Here is a 14,879-nt window from a genome sequence, read left to right on the forward strand (position 1 = left end):
CACAGTTAGCTTGTGAGTCCCGTGAAGCAGGGACTGTCCCGCGCTGTGTGTCTCTGCAGCGCCCAGCACAATATGACCCTGGTCCTGGTTGGGGTCAGTGAGGAACTGGGCACGATCGACCCTCAATATAAGCCAGGGTCTGGGCGGCGCCCGGCGCGACGGGGCCCTGGTCTTGGGGGGGTCTGGGCGGCGCCCGGCGCGACGGGGCCCTGATCTCGGTCGGGGTCTGGGCGGCGCCCGGCGCGACGGGGCCCTGGTCTCGGTCAGGGTCTGGGCGGCGCCCGGCGCGACGGGGCCCTGGTCTTGGGGGGGGTCTGGGCGGCGCCTGGCGCGACGGGGCCCTGGTCTCAGGGGGGGTCTGGGCGGCACCCGGCGCGACGGGGCCCTGGTCTTGGGGGGGGTCTGGGCAGCGCCCGGCGCGACGGGGCCCTGGTCTCGGGGGGGGGGTCTGGGCGGCGCCCGGCGCGACGGGGCCCTGGTCTCGGGGGGGGGTCTGGGCGGCGCCCGGCGCAACGGGGCTCTGGTCTCGGGGGCGGGGGGGGGTCTGGGCGGCGCCCGGCGCGACGGGGCCCTGGTCTCGGGGGGGGGTCTGGGCGGCGCCCGGCGCGACGGGGCCCTGGTCTCGGGGGGGGGGTCCGGGCGGCGCCCGGCGCGACGGGGCCCTTGGCTGAGGGCTCTGTGTAACGTGAACAATGAAGGATCACGCTTGCACGGTTGCCAGGAGCACTGTTCTGATCAGCTCCGGCCACCCGCCCCAGTAACGGCACGGGGAGCTGGCGGGTCACGCTGACAATATTTACACCCTTTATTTGCACCAGCAGGACCAGCCCCGTTGGTGCTTTACAGCCTCGTTCTCGTTAGCCGGCCCGCGCTGGGGTCTCCGTGATTTTAGCTCCTGGCTCAACCCAGGTGGACAATCTTCCCTGTCGGCAAAGCTCCCGTCGCCCCAGGCCTCTGGGCTGCTTCTCATTTGTAGTGTGGCAGCTGCCAGGTGCCCAGGGCCTGCTCCAGGGCGTCGCGGGGCCGGGTCTCTGCCTTGCACCTTGTGCTGTTACTTACCCCAGTGCAAAACGGCGTTACCTGGCAGGACGCCGGCGGGGCTGGGCCAGTGCTCTGAGCGGCTCCTTCCCCCAGCTGCTGGGCGGGTGAGTCTGACTCACGGCTCAGGGCTGTCAGAGTGGGGCTAGAGCGGGAATTTTCCCCTCTGTAGCGTGGGGCCTGGACCCCCCGGTCTTCGGATCACTCCAGCACAGGGCCCCTGATCAATTCCCTGCATGGCAGAGCCTCCAGGGCTGGTTGCTTCTGTTCTCTGCCCCGGGCCTGACCTGCTGGGCTCAGCACAGGGGTGACGTGCTGAAAGGCTGGACTGTCCCAGGGGCTCAGCACCCAGCCTCCGGGCGGGCGCCCCAGAGCCAGCCCCCAGAGAGGCGCCCCGAGAACCGCCGGGTTGGCCCGAGAGCTCCTTCATGCCGCCCAAACGCGCCGGGCTCTGTTGGCAATCCCGGCCCCGAGGCACTCTGCAAATGCCACTGACCCTTTAACTCTGCTGGCTCCAGGGCCAGCTGCTCCCCAGCCCCTTGACAACAGCAAACAAGCCGCGTGGTGGGAAAAGTCCCGCAGGGGAATGTACCAGCGGTTGCCTGGGTCATACGAACAGGTCCCTTCGCCCCCTGCCAGAGTCTCTCCCTTACGCTCTCTTCACACTGACTGGGGCTTTCACTTCCACAGTTATTAACGTCATTGACCTCCCCGCCCCTGTACCGGGGTCCCTGCCATGCCGCGCCCGGCTCAGCCCCCACAGGAGAGGGAGCCTGGTGTCCCTGAGTCCACTCCATGGCTGGGGATATGCGGGGACAGAGGGTCTTGCCATTCAGCTGATGCGAGTAACGGACCCCATGGCCCGTCTCAGTTGCACAGACCCGGCGATCCCAAAGCCCGTCTCATTAGTGTCGAACCGTTTTCACAGTGATCCCGTGGGTCTCTCCGCGTCGTGACCTGGGCGGCCGCCTCCCCAGCTGGGGCAGAGCTTGTGTGCGGCTCGGAGGCGCCTTCCCCATTGCTGGGAGAAGCGGTTAGAGGTGGCCGTTAGCGCTGTTCCCCTCCCCGCACAACTGTTCCGACTTTATTGTTATTAGGCGTTTCCTGCTGGGACCGGGGTCTCCCAGCCACCTGCTTCCCCAGCAGGGCAGATCTCAGCTGCAGCCAGACGTCCCTCCAGCCAAGGACATGGGAGATTCCAGGCCTGGACATCCTGGGGGTGTCTGTCCTGCTCCGGACGCCTCCCTCCCTCTGATCATTGCTCTGCGGAGAGCAGCGGGTGTGTGCAAGGGAGGGCCCCGTGCTGCCAGAGCAGAGGCCATGAACCCCCAGTCCCGTGGCATTGCCCAGCATCCCAAGGGCTAACGGGGGCCTCCCCATGGGCCAAGGGGGAAAGCAGCAGTGAGGAGCCCCAGAGCTCCGAGTCCTGCAGTCCAGGCCTAGACTCTGTGCTCCACTTCAGGTGTGTTCTGCGCGGCCCCGTTCAGGCTCACCTGCTCGGCCGGCTTGCCCTGCTCGGCCGGCTTGGCCTGCTTCTGCTTGAGCCGGTACTTGCGGATTCTCGTGGAGCGGTAATACAGGTAGATCCCCCCGCCGAGTCCAGTCACCGCAGCGGTCACGGCGAGCAGCACCAGGACCAACAGCAGGACGTTGAGATCTGTTACAGAAGGAGCGAGGCCGAGGAGGACTAAGAGCTGGTTCAGCCTAGTGGGCAGGGCCGCGGGCAGTGGGCTGCGACTCAGGACACCTGGGTTCTACTCGCCTCAGCCACTGGCCTTGGGCAAGTCACTCATGCGCTCAGTGCCTCCGTTTCCCCTTCCACTCTTTGCCTGTTTACATGGTGAGCTCTCTGGGGCAGGGACTGTCTCTCACGCTGTGTCTGGGCAGCGCCCGGCACGACGGGGCCCTGATCTCGGCCGGGGTCTGGGCAGCGCCCGGCGCGACGGGGCCCTGGTCTCGGTCGGGGTCTGGGCGGCGCCCGGCACGACGGGGCCCTGATCTCGGGTGGGGTCTGGGCAGCGCCCCGCGCGACGGGGCCCTGATCTTGGCCGGGGTCTGGGCGGCGCCCGGCGCGACGGGGCCCTGATCTTGGCCGGGGTCTGGGCGGCGCCCGGCGCGACGGGGCCCTGATCTTGGCCGGGGTCTGGGCGGCGCCCGGCACGACGGGGCCCTGATCTCGGTCGGGGTCTGGGCAGCGCCCGGCGCGACGGGGCCCTGATCTCGGTCGGGGTCTGGGCAGCGCCCGGCGCGACGGGGCCCTGATCTCGGTCGGGGTCTGGGCAGCGCCCGGTGCGACGGGGCCCTGGTCTCGGCCGGGGTCTGGGCAGCGCCCGGTGCGACGGGGCCCTGGTCTCGGCCGGGGTCTGGGCGGTGCCCGGCGCGACGGGGCCCTGGTCTCGGGTGGGGTCTGGGCAGCGCCCGGCGCGACGGGGCCCTGATCTCGGTTGGGGTCTGGGCAGCGTCCGGCGCGACGGGGCCCTGATCTCGGTTGGGGTCTGGGCAGCGCCCGGCGCGACGGGGCCCTGATCTCGGTCGGGGTCTGGGCAGCGCCCGGCACGACGGGGCCCTGATCTCAGCTGGAGTCTGGGCAGTGCCTGGTGCGATGGGGCCCTGGTCTCGGTCAGTGTTCTGCCATATTACACATAATTTAGTAGTAGGATGAGTTGGGACAGAGATGAACCTGAAAACCACCAGGCTGCAGGATGCTGGACCCATCCCCACTCTCTTCTGGGTGGGAGTGATGCTAGGACGCACCCCCTGAGCCTGGGGGTGGGGAGCTGTGCCCTGGACGAGCCTGCAGAGTACAAGCCACACCGATGGAATGGCCAGACGGGATCACAGGGCCGGCCAGTCTGACCTCCAGCAGGCCACCAGGCCGGAGAATGGCAGCCCGGAACCCCATACTGAGCCCCCATGGCTTTGGGGGCCGTTTGGGCTCCTAAATCCCAAGGAAAGCCAATGGGATTTTACCTAAGAGACCCATTCACTTGTGTTCCTAAATCTCTTTGGGGCTTTTGCAAGCCTACCCTCCAGGTCGCCTGCTGGAGGATCCACCAAAGGCTACTTACACTCCACGTGGATGGTCACATCCCGGCTGGCGTAGCCGTAGCTGTTGAATGCTTTGCAGTGGTAGGTCCCGGCGTCCTCTCTCCTGACCTGCTGCTGCACCCCGATGCTGAAGGGCACCCCGTCCTTCTTGCACACCACGGCTGGCTCTGGGTTCCCCTGTGCCTGGCAGGAGAAGGTTTGCTCCGTCCCCTCCTTCCAGGTCCACTCTCTGGGGCAGCCGGAGTCGTCCATCCTGGGCCCGTCTGGAAGCGAGAGGGGGCAGTTGGTTACGCTGCCCAGTGCCGTGTAGCCCCATCTCCTGCCTGCCCCCGGGGCTGCTGCCAAGGATGGCGTCTCTCCCCTGCCACACGTGCCTCCTCGCTGGGCTCTCCCCACTGCCCCGCCTGGCTCCAGCAGGCCTTGCTCTGGGGCAGCAAGGGGGCCCTGCGTGCAAGGCAAGAGCCTGGACTTGGGAGCTCAGGGGTCAAGCCCTGCCTCTGTCATGGTCGCCCGCTGTGACCCTGGCCCTGGGGCAAAGCCCAATAGTCACGAGAAGGCCTCAGGTTCCCCATCTGTAAAATGGGGCGAGGGATTCTTCCTGCGGCTGGCTCGTCTCATTAGCTTGGGAACATTCCCTGAGGCAGGGACTGTGTCTGGGAGGCGCCCGGCGCGGGACCCTGGTCTGGGCTGGGGTCTGGGCGGCGCCCGGCGCGACGGGGCCCTGATACCCTAATGCTAAGAACTGACTGGACCCAGAGCATTTCTCTGGCGGCTGCTGCATAGGAATGGCCGCCCCAGGTCGCAGGCACAAGGAGAGCAGCCGAGTGCCTCTGAAGAAAAGCTTGTGGGAGCGGAGCGGGAGGATGGGCCAGGAGCCCTGGGTTCGAGTCCTTGGCTGAGGCACTGAGGCTCTGGGGGGCTCAGCTGCCATCTCTGAAAAGGGGGCCTTGCTTCCTGACTGCAGGGGGGTGAGCGCAGAGCGTGGGCCGTGGTGAGGGGCCGGAGCAGCACCTAAGACAGCCCCTGCACTCACAGAGGACAGTGAGCCTGGCAGACGTGCGTTTCACGGTTTGGTTGGCTGAGGCAAGCCTTGCTTCACACGTGAACTCCCTCCCGTTGTCTTCCTCGCCAGCCGTCAGCGGGAAGTCCAAAAGGGGCTGGGCGGGGGCGCTGCGGACCAGGACTCGCTTGGCGTCTCTGAGCTGGAGCAGGACGTCCGGGGGGTGGGCTTCAGGAGAAAGGCACGTAACGATGACGCTGCTGTTAACGTGGATCTGGGACTCAGTTATCTCCAGGATGGGCTCAGGGAGACCTGCAAGGGACCAGGACAGACCTGCAGTTTGGCCTCGGCTGCTGATCCCCCCTCCGAGGGGCTGCCCGCTGGCCTCCCCCAGCAGGACGCTTCCCTCGAGATCGGACGCGTGAGAGGGTCGAAGCCAGCTGGGGCACTGGACATACCTGGCCCATTCAAGTTAACACCCAGATCCCGAATGGAGTTAGGCCCAGATCCCATGGGAGTTAGGCACCTGAGTACCTTTGAGGACGTGGGCCCAAATTCCTCCTGAAATTTGCTCCATGCATGGACTGGTACCTAAATCCCCATGGCTCCCCCCACATCTCCCCTCCAGCTCCGGCCGGTGAGGGCTCCGTTCTCTGGAAGCGCCCGCTCCTCATGCCGTGCGTCAAGGTATGAACCTGCCACTCCCTAGCGGGGCAGGCCAGGCCCGGGGCAGACTGACCCCAGTCTCCACATGGCGGGGGGCTCGGTGGCCTTGCCCACTCCCCTTCCAGCCCAGCGCGGCTCTTACTCTCTGGAGTCGCTGGGAGGAATTCCCTGGCCTGGGCTACGCAGCTGCTCGGACGCGGTGATCTGAATGGTTTGATGGGAGCATCCCCGGCTCAGTGGAGCACCCGTGTGGAAGGGGAGCCAGGTCAGAGCCCCACCGAGGGTCTGTCGGGAGACAAGTCCCAAGCCAGGCTAGGACTGGGGGCGGGAGCAGGGAGGGGATCTGGGGCCGGGGGGCCTGTGGGAAATTGGGCTGGGGGGCTGAGTTTCCAGTGGAAAGTCCAGGGGGAGGAACCGACGTGAACTGAAACCAGCCTCCGTGGGAGGTGAACCCACAGAGATCTGCCCAGCCTCTGTGCCATCCTGGCCCACAGTGCAGACGTCACCTGCCGAGCCCCCGAAATCTGGGCACGCCCCGCTCTGGGCGTGGCCGGGAGACCCCCAGACACTCACTGTAAACGAGAACGCTCTGCCCTGCAGATCTGGACACGGGCCCCACGGACACGGTGCAGGTCAGCTGGCGCTCGCCTGCGGACAGGGGCCGAACCTCGCCCTGGGCTGTGGCCATGTCATTCGACGTGGTGACGGTGAAGTTCAGGCGCTGACCCCCAAAGGACAGGGTGAACCGGGCCTCTCCAGCGGCAGGGAAGACCTTGGTCACGTCACAGCGGGCGGTCGCCTTGTCGCCTACCTCTATATGGTGGGAGATTTGGAGCTGGGGCTCCTCTGGGAGAGCTGCAGCAGGTGAGAAAAACCATCGCGGGGCATCAGGGAAACGTTCAGAGGCATGTAGCCGAGTAGACAGACCAGCAGCCTGGGACTCAGGACACCTGGGTTCTATTCCCGGCTTGGCCACCGGCCTTGGGCAAATCCTTCCCTTTTCTCTGCCTCTGTTTCCCCTGCCACCCTCTGTCTAGTTAGACTGTGAAATCCTTGGGTTAAGGGCTCTCCAGGTTTGGGAAGCACCTGCCCCCATGAGATGCTGAGATGCAGTTTGCTCCAGATCTAACTACCAACCTGTTTATCTAGCCCTGTGCTGTCCCCCCTTCTAGTCCTCTAGCCCCATCTCGTCTCTCTCTATCCCCCCACTGTCCCCTACAGCTGTCTGTCCATCCCCTGCCCAGACTGCACCCCTCTATCTTCCTATCCACCCCCAAACTGTGCACACACACTTCTCTTTCCATCCCTGTACCCCCGCCCATCTAATGGCCCGTCTCTGAACTTCCTGGCCTGTTCCATACCCTGCTGTCACCAAAGCCCCGTAGCAGCCCCGAGCGCGCTCTGCCATCCTCTGCTCCGGCCAGGCCAGGCCCCGAAGGGGACGAGGCACGTGGAGGGGAAGGTTGAAAAAGGGGAAGAAACCATCACCCCAAAGGGGAAGCATGAGCCTGATGCCTCCTGCGCGACTGGGTGTTGCGGGGAACTCCGTGCTGCGGGGGTGAGACAACCCACCCCCTAGGGACCCTCCCTCTGATGGGTGGGCGGGGTGCCCCTCCCTGGGCTCGGACAGTACCCTCGGCCCTGAGCCTCCACCCCTAGCGCTTTGGCAATGTGACGACACGTCCTCCCTCGATGTGGGGCATGGGAGAGGGTGGCATCCCTTTAGATAGCTGTGAACCCTCCACGGGTGCTCCCTGTGTTCGGCATGTCAGAAGCCAGCCCCAGGGTGTGGGGAGCTGGGCCTGGTGGGGCCGGGTGGAACTCGCAAGCAGGGTGATGTGGGACCTCACGCTCTGGTTGTGCAAAGAGCAGGAGCCGCATCAGTCGGCGTTAGGGGAGCTCCCAAAGGGGTAGCCCTGGAAATCTCGGCCACCTGGGAGAACAGATCTCAGCCCCCAACCTGGGACCGGCATCAACGGGCCCAGGACAGCACAGACTCCATCCTGGCCAGGGAGCATTTGTTGCCCCTTTGTGGGGGTGTGAATGTTGGCGGGGGTGCAGGGAGCTGGGCAGTCAGACAAAGCCCATGTGTCCCCTGAACTGCCAGCACCTGGAGCGGTGTGTCTGGCACACAAAGCAGGTCTCCGGTGCACAGAGGACAGAGCAGGGTCTCTGGTGCACGGAGTGGTGTGTACGGCACACGGGGCATGCAGGAACTCACCATAAACCTTGAGCTCCACCGCAGAGGAGCTGTTTTCCAAGTGCGGCTCGTGCGGCGTCAGGTCCAGGGCTGTGTGGCAGGTGACCTCCTGCCCGTGGTCCCCTTGCTGAGGGGTGATCTCCTTGGTCACCGTGACGTCGTCGGGTCCGGCCCTGGTGCGGTTCTGGAAGGTCTCCGTGTGCAGGGTCCGTCCCCCCTGGCGGAGGGTCACGGTGAGGTGCCTGACGGGCGCCACGTTCAGAACCCGGCACGTCAGGCTATAGGCCCGGCCCAGCTCCAGCTCCGGGAGCCGCTCCAGCACCACCCGCTCCGGCGCCCCTGGAACCAGAGGGGGAAGGACCCGAAGGTTGGTTAATTGGATCCCGTAGACCCGGGTGCTGCTGAAAGCCACCTCCTGGGGGAAGAGCCTGGAAGGTGCATTCCTGCACCCCAGGCCGGCTGAGCCGCAGGGCAGCTCCCCCACAAGCAGGGCCCTGCCCCAGAGGGGGCCCTGACCGGCCAGCCGGAGCTCTAAGTGGGGCAGGGGGCTGGGATGTGGATTCCTGCCCTGCCAGGAGCCGGACTAAGACCCACCAACTCGTTCCACCCAACGGCCGCCAGAGGGTAACTACTCGCCGGTGCTGCCTGGCTTAATGGAGCGGAGCCAGTGGCCCCAGAGGGGAAAGGCCCGTGTCCCATTCTCTGCCCCCCGAGCCAGCCAGTCCCCTGCCCTAGGGCCAGATCACAGCTTTGTACCCTATTTTCTGCCAGCGAGTTTCCCCTTTCTCTGGCACAGCCCTGCACCCAGAAAGTCTCCGTGGCACAAAAGCCGCCCCAGACCCCTGCAGCTGGGAGCCAGCGGCACTTACGGTAAGTGGAGATGTTTGCAAACACCACCTTCACACGGCCACGGCAGCTGAAGTAGCACTGGGGGGCCGACGCCCACTCCGTGATATTTTTAAGGAGGAAGGCCACCCACCCGGGTCCAATTTTTTCGTCGGTTTTGGTGAGCGAGGTCTCCAGGCTGCCCCTGACGTCAGGATCCTGGCACGTGGTGCTGCAGTTTATCCAGACGGCCCCCCCGTACGCCACCATGGGAGCTTCTGGCAAAACGCTCACGTCGAACGAGCCCCGCACGGCCCCTGGAACGGCAAACGGATCCGTCACGCTGCGCCTCCGGGGCACGCACACGGCAAAGCAGCGGGCGAGACTCACAGCACAAGTGGGTGAGCCCAGCCCCTTTTCCCTGGCGGGGCCCGATCCTCGCCGAGGTGCAGGGTGGTTTGGCTGGACATGGCTGGGGGTCTGCGCTGCGGCCCGAAGGGGGCCGTACCTAGCCGCTGCTCTTGGCCAGATGCTGGCTGAGCGCAGGCCCCAGCGTCCCCCTCGCTTTGGAAAGGGGCCCGGGTTCGGTTAGCTCCCGGCCTGAGGCGCAGTCGAGGGCCGGAGTGACGGGGAAGCACTTGGGCTCTGCAGCCCCTTTCCAGAGAACCACCTGGTGCTAACGAGGCCCCGCTCCTGCCCGTGCCTTTCCCCGGGCAGGAGGAGCTCGGCCGGCGAGCGTTGTGCAGGGGAACCAGGAGAATATCCCCACCCTCCTTCCCAGCGCTCAGAGCCTGCCAGCAGCCCTTCGCCGCTCTCTCGAGATTACCAGGAACCTGGCTGAATGCGGACGCCCGCCAGGTGCCCCCTCACCTCTGCACTCTGCCCCTCAGCTGCAGTGGGGTTCGAGCGAGGCCTGCGGCTTTGCACCAATCTGCCGAGCCCTGGGCCTGAGTTGTTTGCTTTCCCGGGTCATGGGAGTGGGGAATTCCTGGCCTCGTCCCGCCCAGCCGCGCCCGCTGGGCACAGGAATTCCAAAGAGCGTCCACGGCGGACTCTGCCCTCGCTTGCGGTAGCAGCCACTTACCCCGGGGCAGGAGCCCGGTCTCCCCTTTCACCGGCTCCCCCAGCCCCCCCCAAAGAATTCCGGGTCAGATCCTCAGCCAGTGGGAATCAACCCAGCTCCCTCGGCTTCAGTGGGGCGACGCTGACTTACATCCGCCGGGCACCAAGCCCATCATATGAAATTGGCAAGGACACAGAATAAACAGAATGGGCCAAGCGTGTCCCTGTTGTAACCCCCCTGCAGAACTTGGCCCTGCACAGGGGCTGGGTTTAATACTCAACAGGCTGAACTCTGTGTCCTTCATCTAGCAAAAACATGCTGTTGATTCCAGTGGGAGTTTTGCTCCAAGAGGGACCGGAGTTTTGGCCTCATAATTAACCACCCTAAACTATTCGTGTCGCGTTCCAACCCTCTGAGTCCTGCTCCGGCCCAGGCCCCCCGCCAGCTGAACAATGGCGAGCGGCGGGTGTGCCAGGAGGAGGAAAAGCACTTTCTCTCCCTGCAGCGTGCGACCGCTCCAGCGTGCCAGGTCCATGTCGAATCCAGCCCTTAGATTCCCGCTAAAGATTTAGGGGCTGATTTACCCACCCCCACCTCCCGGCCTGGCTCACCATGCATTTGACCCCCGTGCAAAGCGAGCTTGAAACACTCCTAGATCCAATGGGGGCAGCGCTCCCCTCGCACTTGGGAGTCAGGCCCCCTTCATCAGCCCCACGCACAGGGGCACATTCCAATCTCAGTTTGCCAGCATCGATCCAGAGTCACTCCGGAGTAAGGGGAGGGGGCATAGTCACAGCAGGATGCACAAGAGTGGAATCTGACTTGTGGGTCTGGAAACTTTTACACACACATACATAGTATATGCACTAGGGACATAGACCCCTCCCACACACACACACACACACACACGCTGTGTAAGCACTGGGGACTCACACACACACTGTGTGGATAGAACACTGGGGACACACTTTGCTTCTCGGCACAAGCATCACTTTGGGAGATGCGTGCACACGCCCAGAGTATAACACTGGGGAGTCTCTCTCTCTGTCTCACACCCCCCCCCCTTCTGCTCCATGATCCACCCAGCCAAACCCTGTGGTGCCAGGGTGCAGCGGGCAGCGCCCGCCAGGCCAGGGGGCTGCAGGAGAGGTGATCGGTCAGGCCGCTTACCTGCCAGAGCTGTCAGTGCGCACCAGGCCCAGAGCAGGACAGGGACAGGTTGAGCCATGGTACTGCCGGCAAACCCTTCCTGGGGGCTCCGGGGATGGACCCTCCCTGGGGAGCAGCTGGGCTGGTCCTGTGGGGACGGCAGGCGCTGAATGAGCTGCCTGAGAGCTGCTTTATATGTTTAGACCAGAGTTCAGTGCAGTTCCCGGAAGCCCCAGCCTTTCTCGGCTGTGCTGGAGGAGGGGATTTCCAGCCTTGCTTTGTCTGAGGGAGTTTTGATTTTCTAAGGCTTTCCAAGGCGTGGTTTCCCAGGGAAAGGCACACAGCCCCCGTCCCCCAGCCCCCCAGCCCTGGTGCCCTCCAGGGGGGCTGGCTTGGTTGGGACAGAGCCCTGACAATTGATTATGTAGCAACAGGGACAATATAGTGGCTTACCCATCCCATGCTGCCAGGATTCCCAGTCCAGTCGTGCCCCCCAAGCCCCACACACATGCTGCACCAGGGGCCTTATTTGCTATGGAACCAGGGGGTCCCCCCCCCACCAGACCTTGGGTCTCTCCCCCTCCCTGACTTTTCATAGGTCTATATGCTCCACTTCCCCCTCCCCCCGTCACAGATACAGGTCTAGATGCTGACACAACTCTCCTCGCCCCCGAACAGTCGGATGAACCCCCGCACTCGCTCCAGAGGGGATCAAACCCCACAGCAGGTGCCAGGAGCCTCCTCACGATCTAGGGAGCCCAGCTTGAGACGGCGTAAAGGGGTCTGACTGACAGCGGCCCAGTGCTCGGCACTGGCTGGGCACCCAAAATCAACAGCTGCTTTTGCAAATTTTCTGCCTGCACATGGCTGAAAGAGAAAGAGAGAGAGAGAGATAGGGTGTAGATAGATAGATATATAGATAGAGGGGGTGTCTGGGGACAGATAGATAGTGTGACGAAGTGGGACTGTTCTTAATGTTTCCTCTGAATAGTGTGGGGGGTGCCTCAGTTTCCCCCATGCAGTTCTTAAGTATCTCGGGGGTGGGGTAAGGGTGTATGATCGTTGCAGAGCCCTAGAGGGCAGGTGTGTGCAGGGGTCTGGACACAGAGAATGGCCGACACCCTGTTTTCTGGCCACTGATGGCCTGGGCCCTTCCCCCCCTGCAAGGTGAGAGCTAAAGGGTTGGAGAACAAAGGAATCAGGTGCCCTCCTGGCCCAGGAAAGGGACAAAGCCCGGGGGGGGGGGCTGGAGGAGTTTGGGGCTGGCTGGGGATGAGGAGTGAAGGGCAGACGTGGTTGGCTGGCTCACTGCCCCCCCCAAAATGGACCCAGCTGAGGGGTCCTGTTCTCTGCACCTACAAGCTCTGTGTTAGACCATGATCCTGTCATCTAATAAACCTTCTGTTTTCCTGGCTGGCTGAGAGTCCCGTCTGACTGCGGAGTTGGGGGGCAGGACCCTCTGGCTTCCCCAGGACCCCACCTGGGGGGACTCGCTGTGGGAAGCGCACGGAGGGGCAGAGGAGGCTGAATGCTCCGAGGTCAGACCCAGGAAGGTGGAAGCCAGGTGAGCTGTGTGTCCTGCAGACAGGCTGCTCCCAGGAAGTTGACTGCCCCAGAGTCCTGCCTGGCTTTGTAGGGAGCAGGTCCCGAGCATCGCCCAGGGACCCCGTGACAGATAGATAGAGGGGGTGTCTGGGGAGAGATGGATAGATAGAGGGGGTGGATGGATTGATAGTAATACAAATAAATAAATTAGATACAAACACACAAATAAATAATTCTAATAATCTAGACAGACAGACAGATGGATGCTACGGAGGGCAAGGGGCTGTGGTTGCTGTTGTTTTTCCTTATGACAGCCGTCAGAGGCCCGGTCAGAACTAGGGCCCACTCCGGATGCTGCATGAACAACAATAAAATGTAACCCTGCCACGCATGCGCGTGTAAAACACCAGACGCGCATCTAACCCCCCGCCCCCGAGGGTCACCTTTACCCCGCCCGTGTGCGTTCCCGCGGCTGCCGCACCCCCCGCCGGCTGCCTGAGCTTGGCTGCAGGGTGAGTGACGCTCGTGTCGGTGGCGCTCTGCGGCGTCTCGTTTCATCCTTGTGGTTTAGGGGTTGAGCAAGGGACAAGCGAGTATTTATAGCATATAAATATAGCAAGACTCTCTGCAGCCAAGTGGGGGGGAACCATTTGGCCTTGTGGTCAGGGTGCTGGGCTGGGACTTGGGGGGAGCTGGTTTCAATTTGCAGCTCCACCACCGACTCCCCATGTGACCTTGGGCACGTCCCTGAGTCGCTCTGTGCCTCAGTTTCCCCATCTGGAAAACAGGGTAATACAACAAGCAAGTCCGTGTTGCCTAGTGGACAGAGCACTTTGCTGGGGCTCAGGACACCTGGCTCCCATTCCTGACTCTGGTTCTGCTGTCCTGTCAGAATGGTGCACACGTGTTGGGGGTCCTTACCAGGGCTTGACAGCTCCATCGCTGGCTTAAAACACCTCTTCAGTGAGAAATGGGGCTGTCTGCGTGTGCTGTTTTCCTTTGCGATGCTGGGAGGCCAGAGGACTGGGCTGCGTGACTCTCCGAGTGCACATGACACCCTCCCACTGGACACCCGGGAGCAAGGAAGTGGTGCTGTGGGATACACAGGCAGCCTGTTCTGCCTCTGGGACGCTGAGCATCGCTGGGGATAGCAGAGCCTTCAAAGAAAGGAAACATTGTGGAATCCATTCGCTCATTGTTTGTATTAAGGTACCTGACCCAGATCAGGGCGCCAGCAGGCCAGGCGCTGCCCAGAGCCCAACCCAGATCGGGGCCCCAGCAGGCCGGGCACTGCCCAGCCAGGGACAGCCCCTGCCCCAAGAGCTCACGCTCGGAGACAAGGGAAGGGTCATTATCCCCAGTCACAGGTGGGGAGCTCAGCCTAGCGGGATGCAGTGGTTTGCCCAAGGTCACACAGGGCGTCTGTGGCAGAGTTGGGAATCAAACCCAGGCCTCCAGAGACCCAGCGCAGAGCCTGACCCACCCTGCTCCCCAGCACCGTGTGCTGTCAGCCCGACCTGCCTACACCAGGGGCTGGGAGCAAGGCAGGCGCAGGGCCTAAGTGCCAGGGCCCCCCAGCCCAGGCCAGTCTCAGGGGCCCCTCCCCCTCATTTGAAAGTCCCGCTTCTCCCCCAGAGTGCCCGTCCCACTCCTGGGTCCTAGTTGAGCTGATCCGCACTGCACAGGAGAGGGGGGCCCGGGCAGGGCAGGGCATGCCTCAGATCTTTGGACCTGTGCATTTGCCAGGCATTTCTTCCATGTATGGAGAAGTGTCAGAGCCTTACCTGGGGATGCCTGGCCTGGGCATTAGCACCAGGGGGTTTCGCTTCCTTTTTCCAGGCTGAGCTCATCAGAGTCATTCCTGCACAGACGAAACAAGCCCACGTTCCCCAGGGGGTTCTCCAAAACGCTGCACCTAAAAACCAGGGCTCAGGATCACGCTTTAAACCAAGCTCCCACCCACGGTAATCACAACCCCCGCCCCCCGATAACGAGCTCTTAACCTGGCTCTGTTAAATAGCTAAACTCCCCTCCTGCCATTTCAGGGCAGCAGGGCTGGAGCTGGCTGCATTCCACCCTAGAGCTGGCTGCATTTCCGTTTGGCGCGGACTTTTCAGACTGCCCAGTGCCCAGTTAGGCACATGCCAAGAAGGCTGCTCAGAAAAGCTCCCTGGCTTGGTCACTAGGGTCAGACCGAGGCGGCCAAGTCTGAAAATCTGGCTGCTTATTTAGGCAGCTAAATGGCAACAGAGTTTCGGAAAGTTTGCCCCGTCTGGGGGTGCGGCTAAGCCTTTGGGAATCTGCTGTGGGAATCCTGGGCAGCTCAGACCCTACTTCCAGGGGGG

General features: G+C 63.4%; 1 protein-coding gene and 1 long non-coding RNA gene across 2 annotated transcripts; both read right to left on the reverse strand.

Moving 5' to 3' along the window:
• Positions 1-781: 781 nt before the first annotated feature.
• LOC140900846 (intercellular adhesion molecule 1-like) lies at positions 782-11,169 on the reverse strand. The gene is made up of 7 exons (XM_073318739.1): positions 11,011-11,169; positions 8,822-9,094; positions 7,974-8,291; positions 6,326-6,607; positions 5,120-5,398; positions 4,107-4,349; positions 782-2,695 (listed from the first exon to the last, which is right to left on the reverse strand). The coding sequence occupies exons 1-7, from the start codon at positions 11,066-11,068 to the stop codon at positions 2,478-2,480; spliced, it is 1,671 nt and encodes a 556-aa protein (XP_073174840.1). The 5' UTR covers positions 11,069-11,169; the 3' UTR covers positions 782-2,477.
• A 603-nt stretch (positions 11,170-11,772) lies between these two features.
• LOC140900692 (uncharacterized) lies at positions 11,773-14,439 on the reverse strand. Its single transcript, XR_012155694.2, has 3 exons — positions 14,319-14,439; positions 13,456-13,691; positions 11,773-11,856 (listed from the first exon to the last, which is right to left on the reverse strand). It is a non-coding gene; the product is annotated as an uncharacterized LOC140900692 (long non-coding RNA).
• Between the last annotated feature and the right edge of the window lie 440 nt (positions 14,440-14,879).

This window comes from Lepidochelys kempii, chromosome 20, assembly GCF_965140285.1.
Source record: "Lepidochelys kempii isolate rLepKem1 chromosome 20, rLepKem1.hap1, whole genome shotgun sequence".
NCBI lineage: Eukaryota > Metazoa > Chordata > Testudines > Cheloniidae > Lepidochelys > Lepidochelys kempii.

Coding starts and splice junctions, on each gene's coding strand:
- LOC140900846 (XM_073318739.1), bottom strand. CDS start 11,068: ATGGCTCAACCTGTCCCTGTCCTGCTCTGGGCCTGGTGCGCACTGACA. Junction 5,399..6,325: donor GCAGAGCGTTCTCGTTTACA/GTGAGTGTCTGG, acceptor GGTCCCTTGCAG/GTCTCCCTGAGCCCATCCTG. Junction 4,350..5,119: donor TGCCAGGCTCACTGTCCTCT/GTGAGTGCAGGG, acceptor TCTCGCTTCCAG/ACGGGCCCAGGATGGACGAC.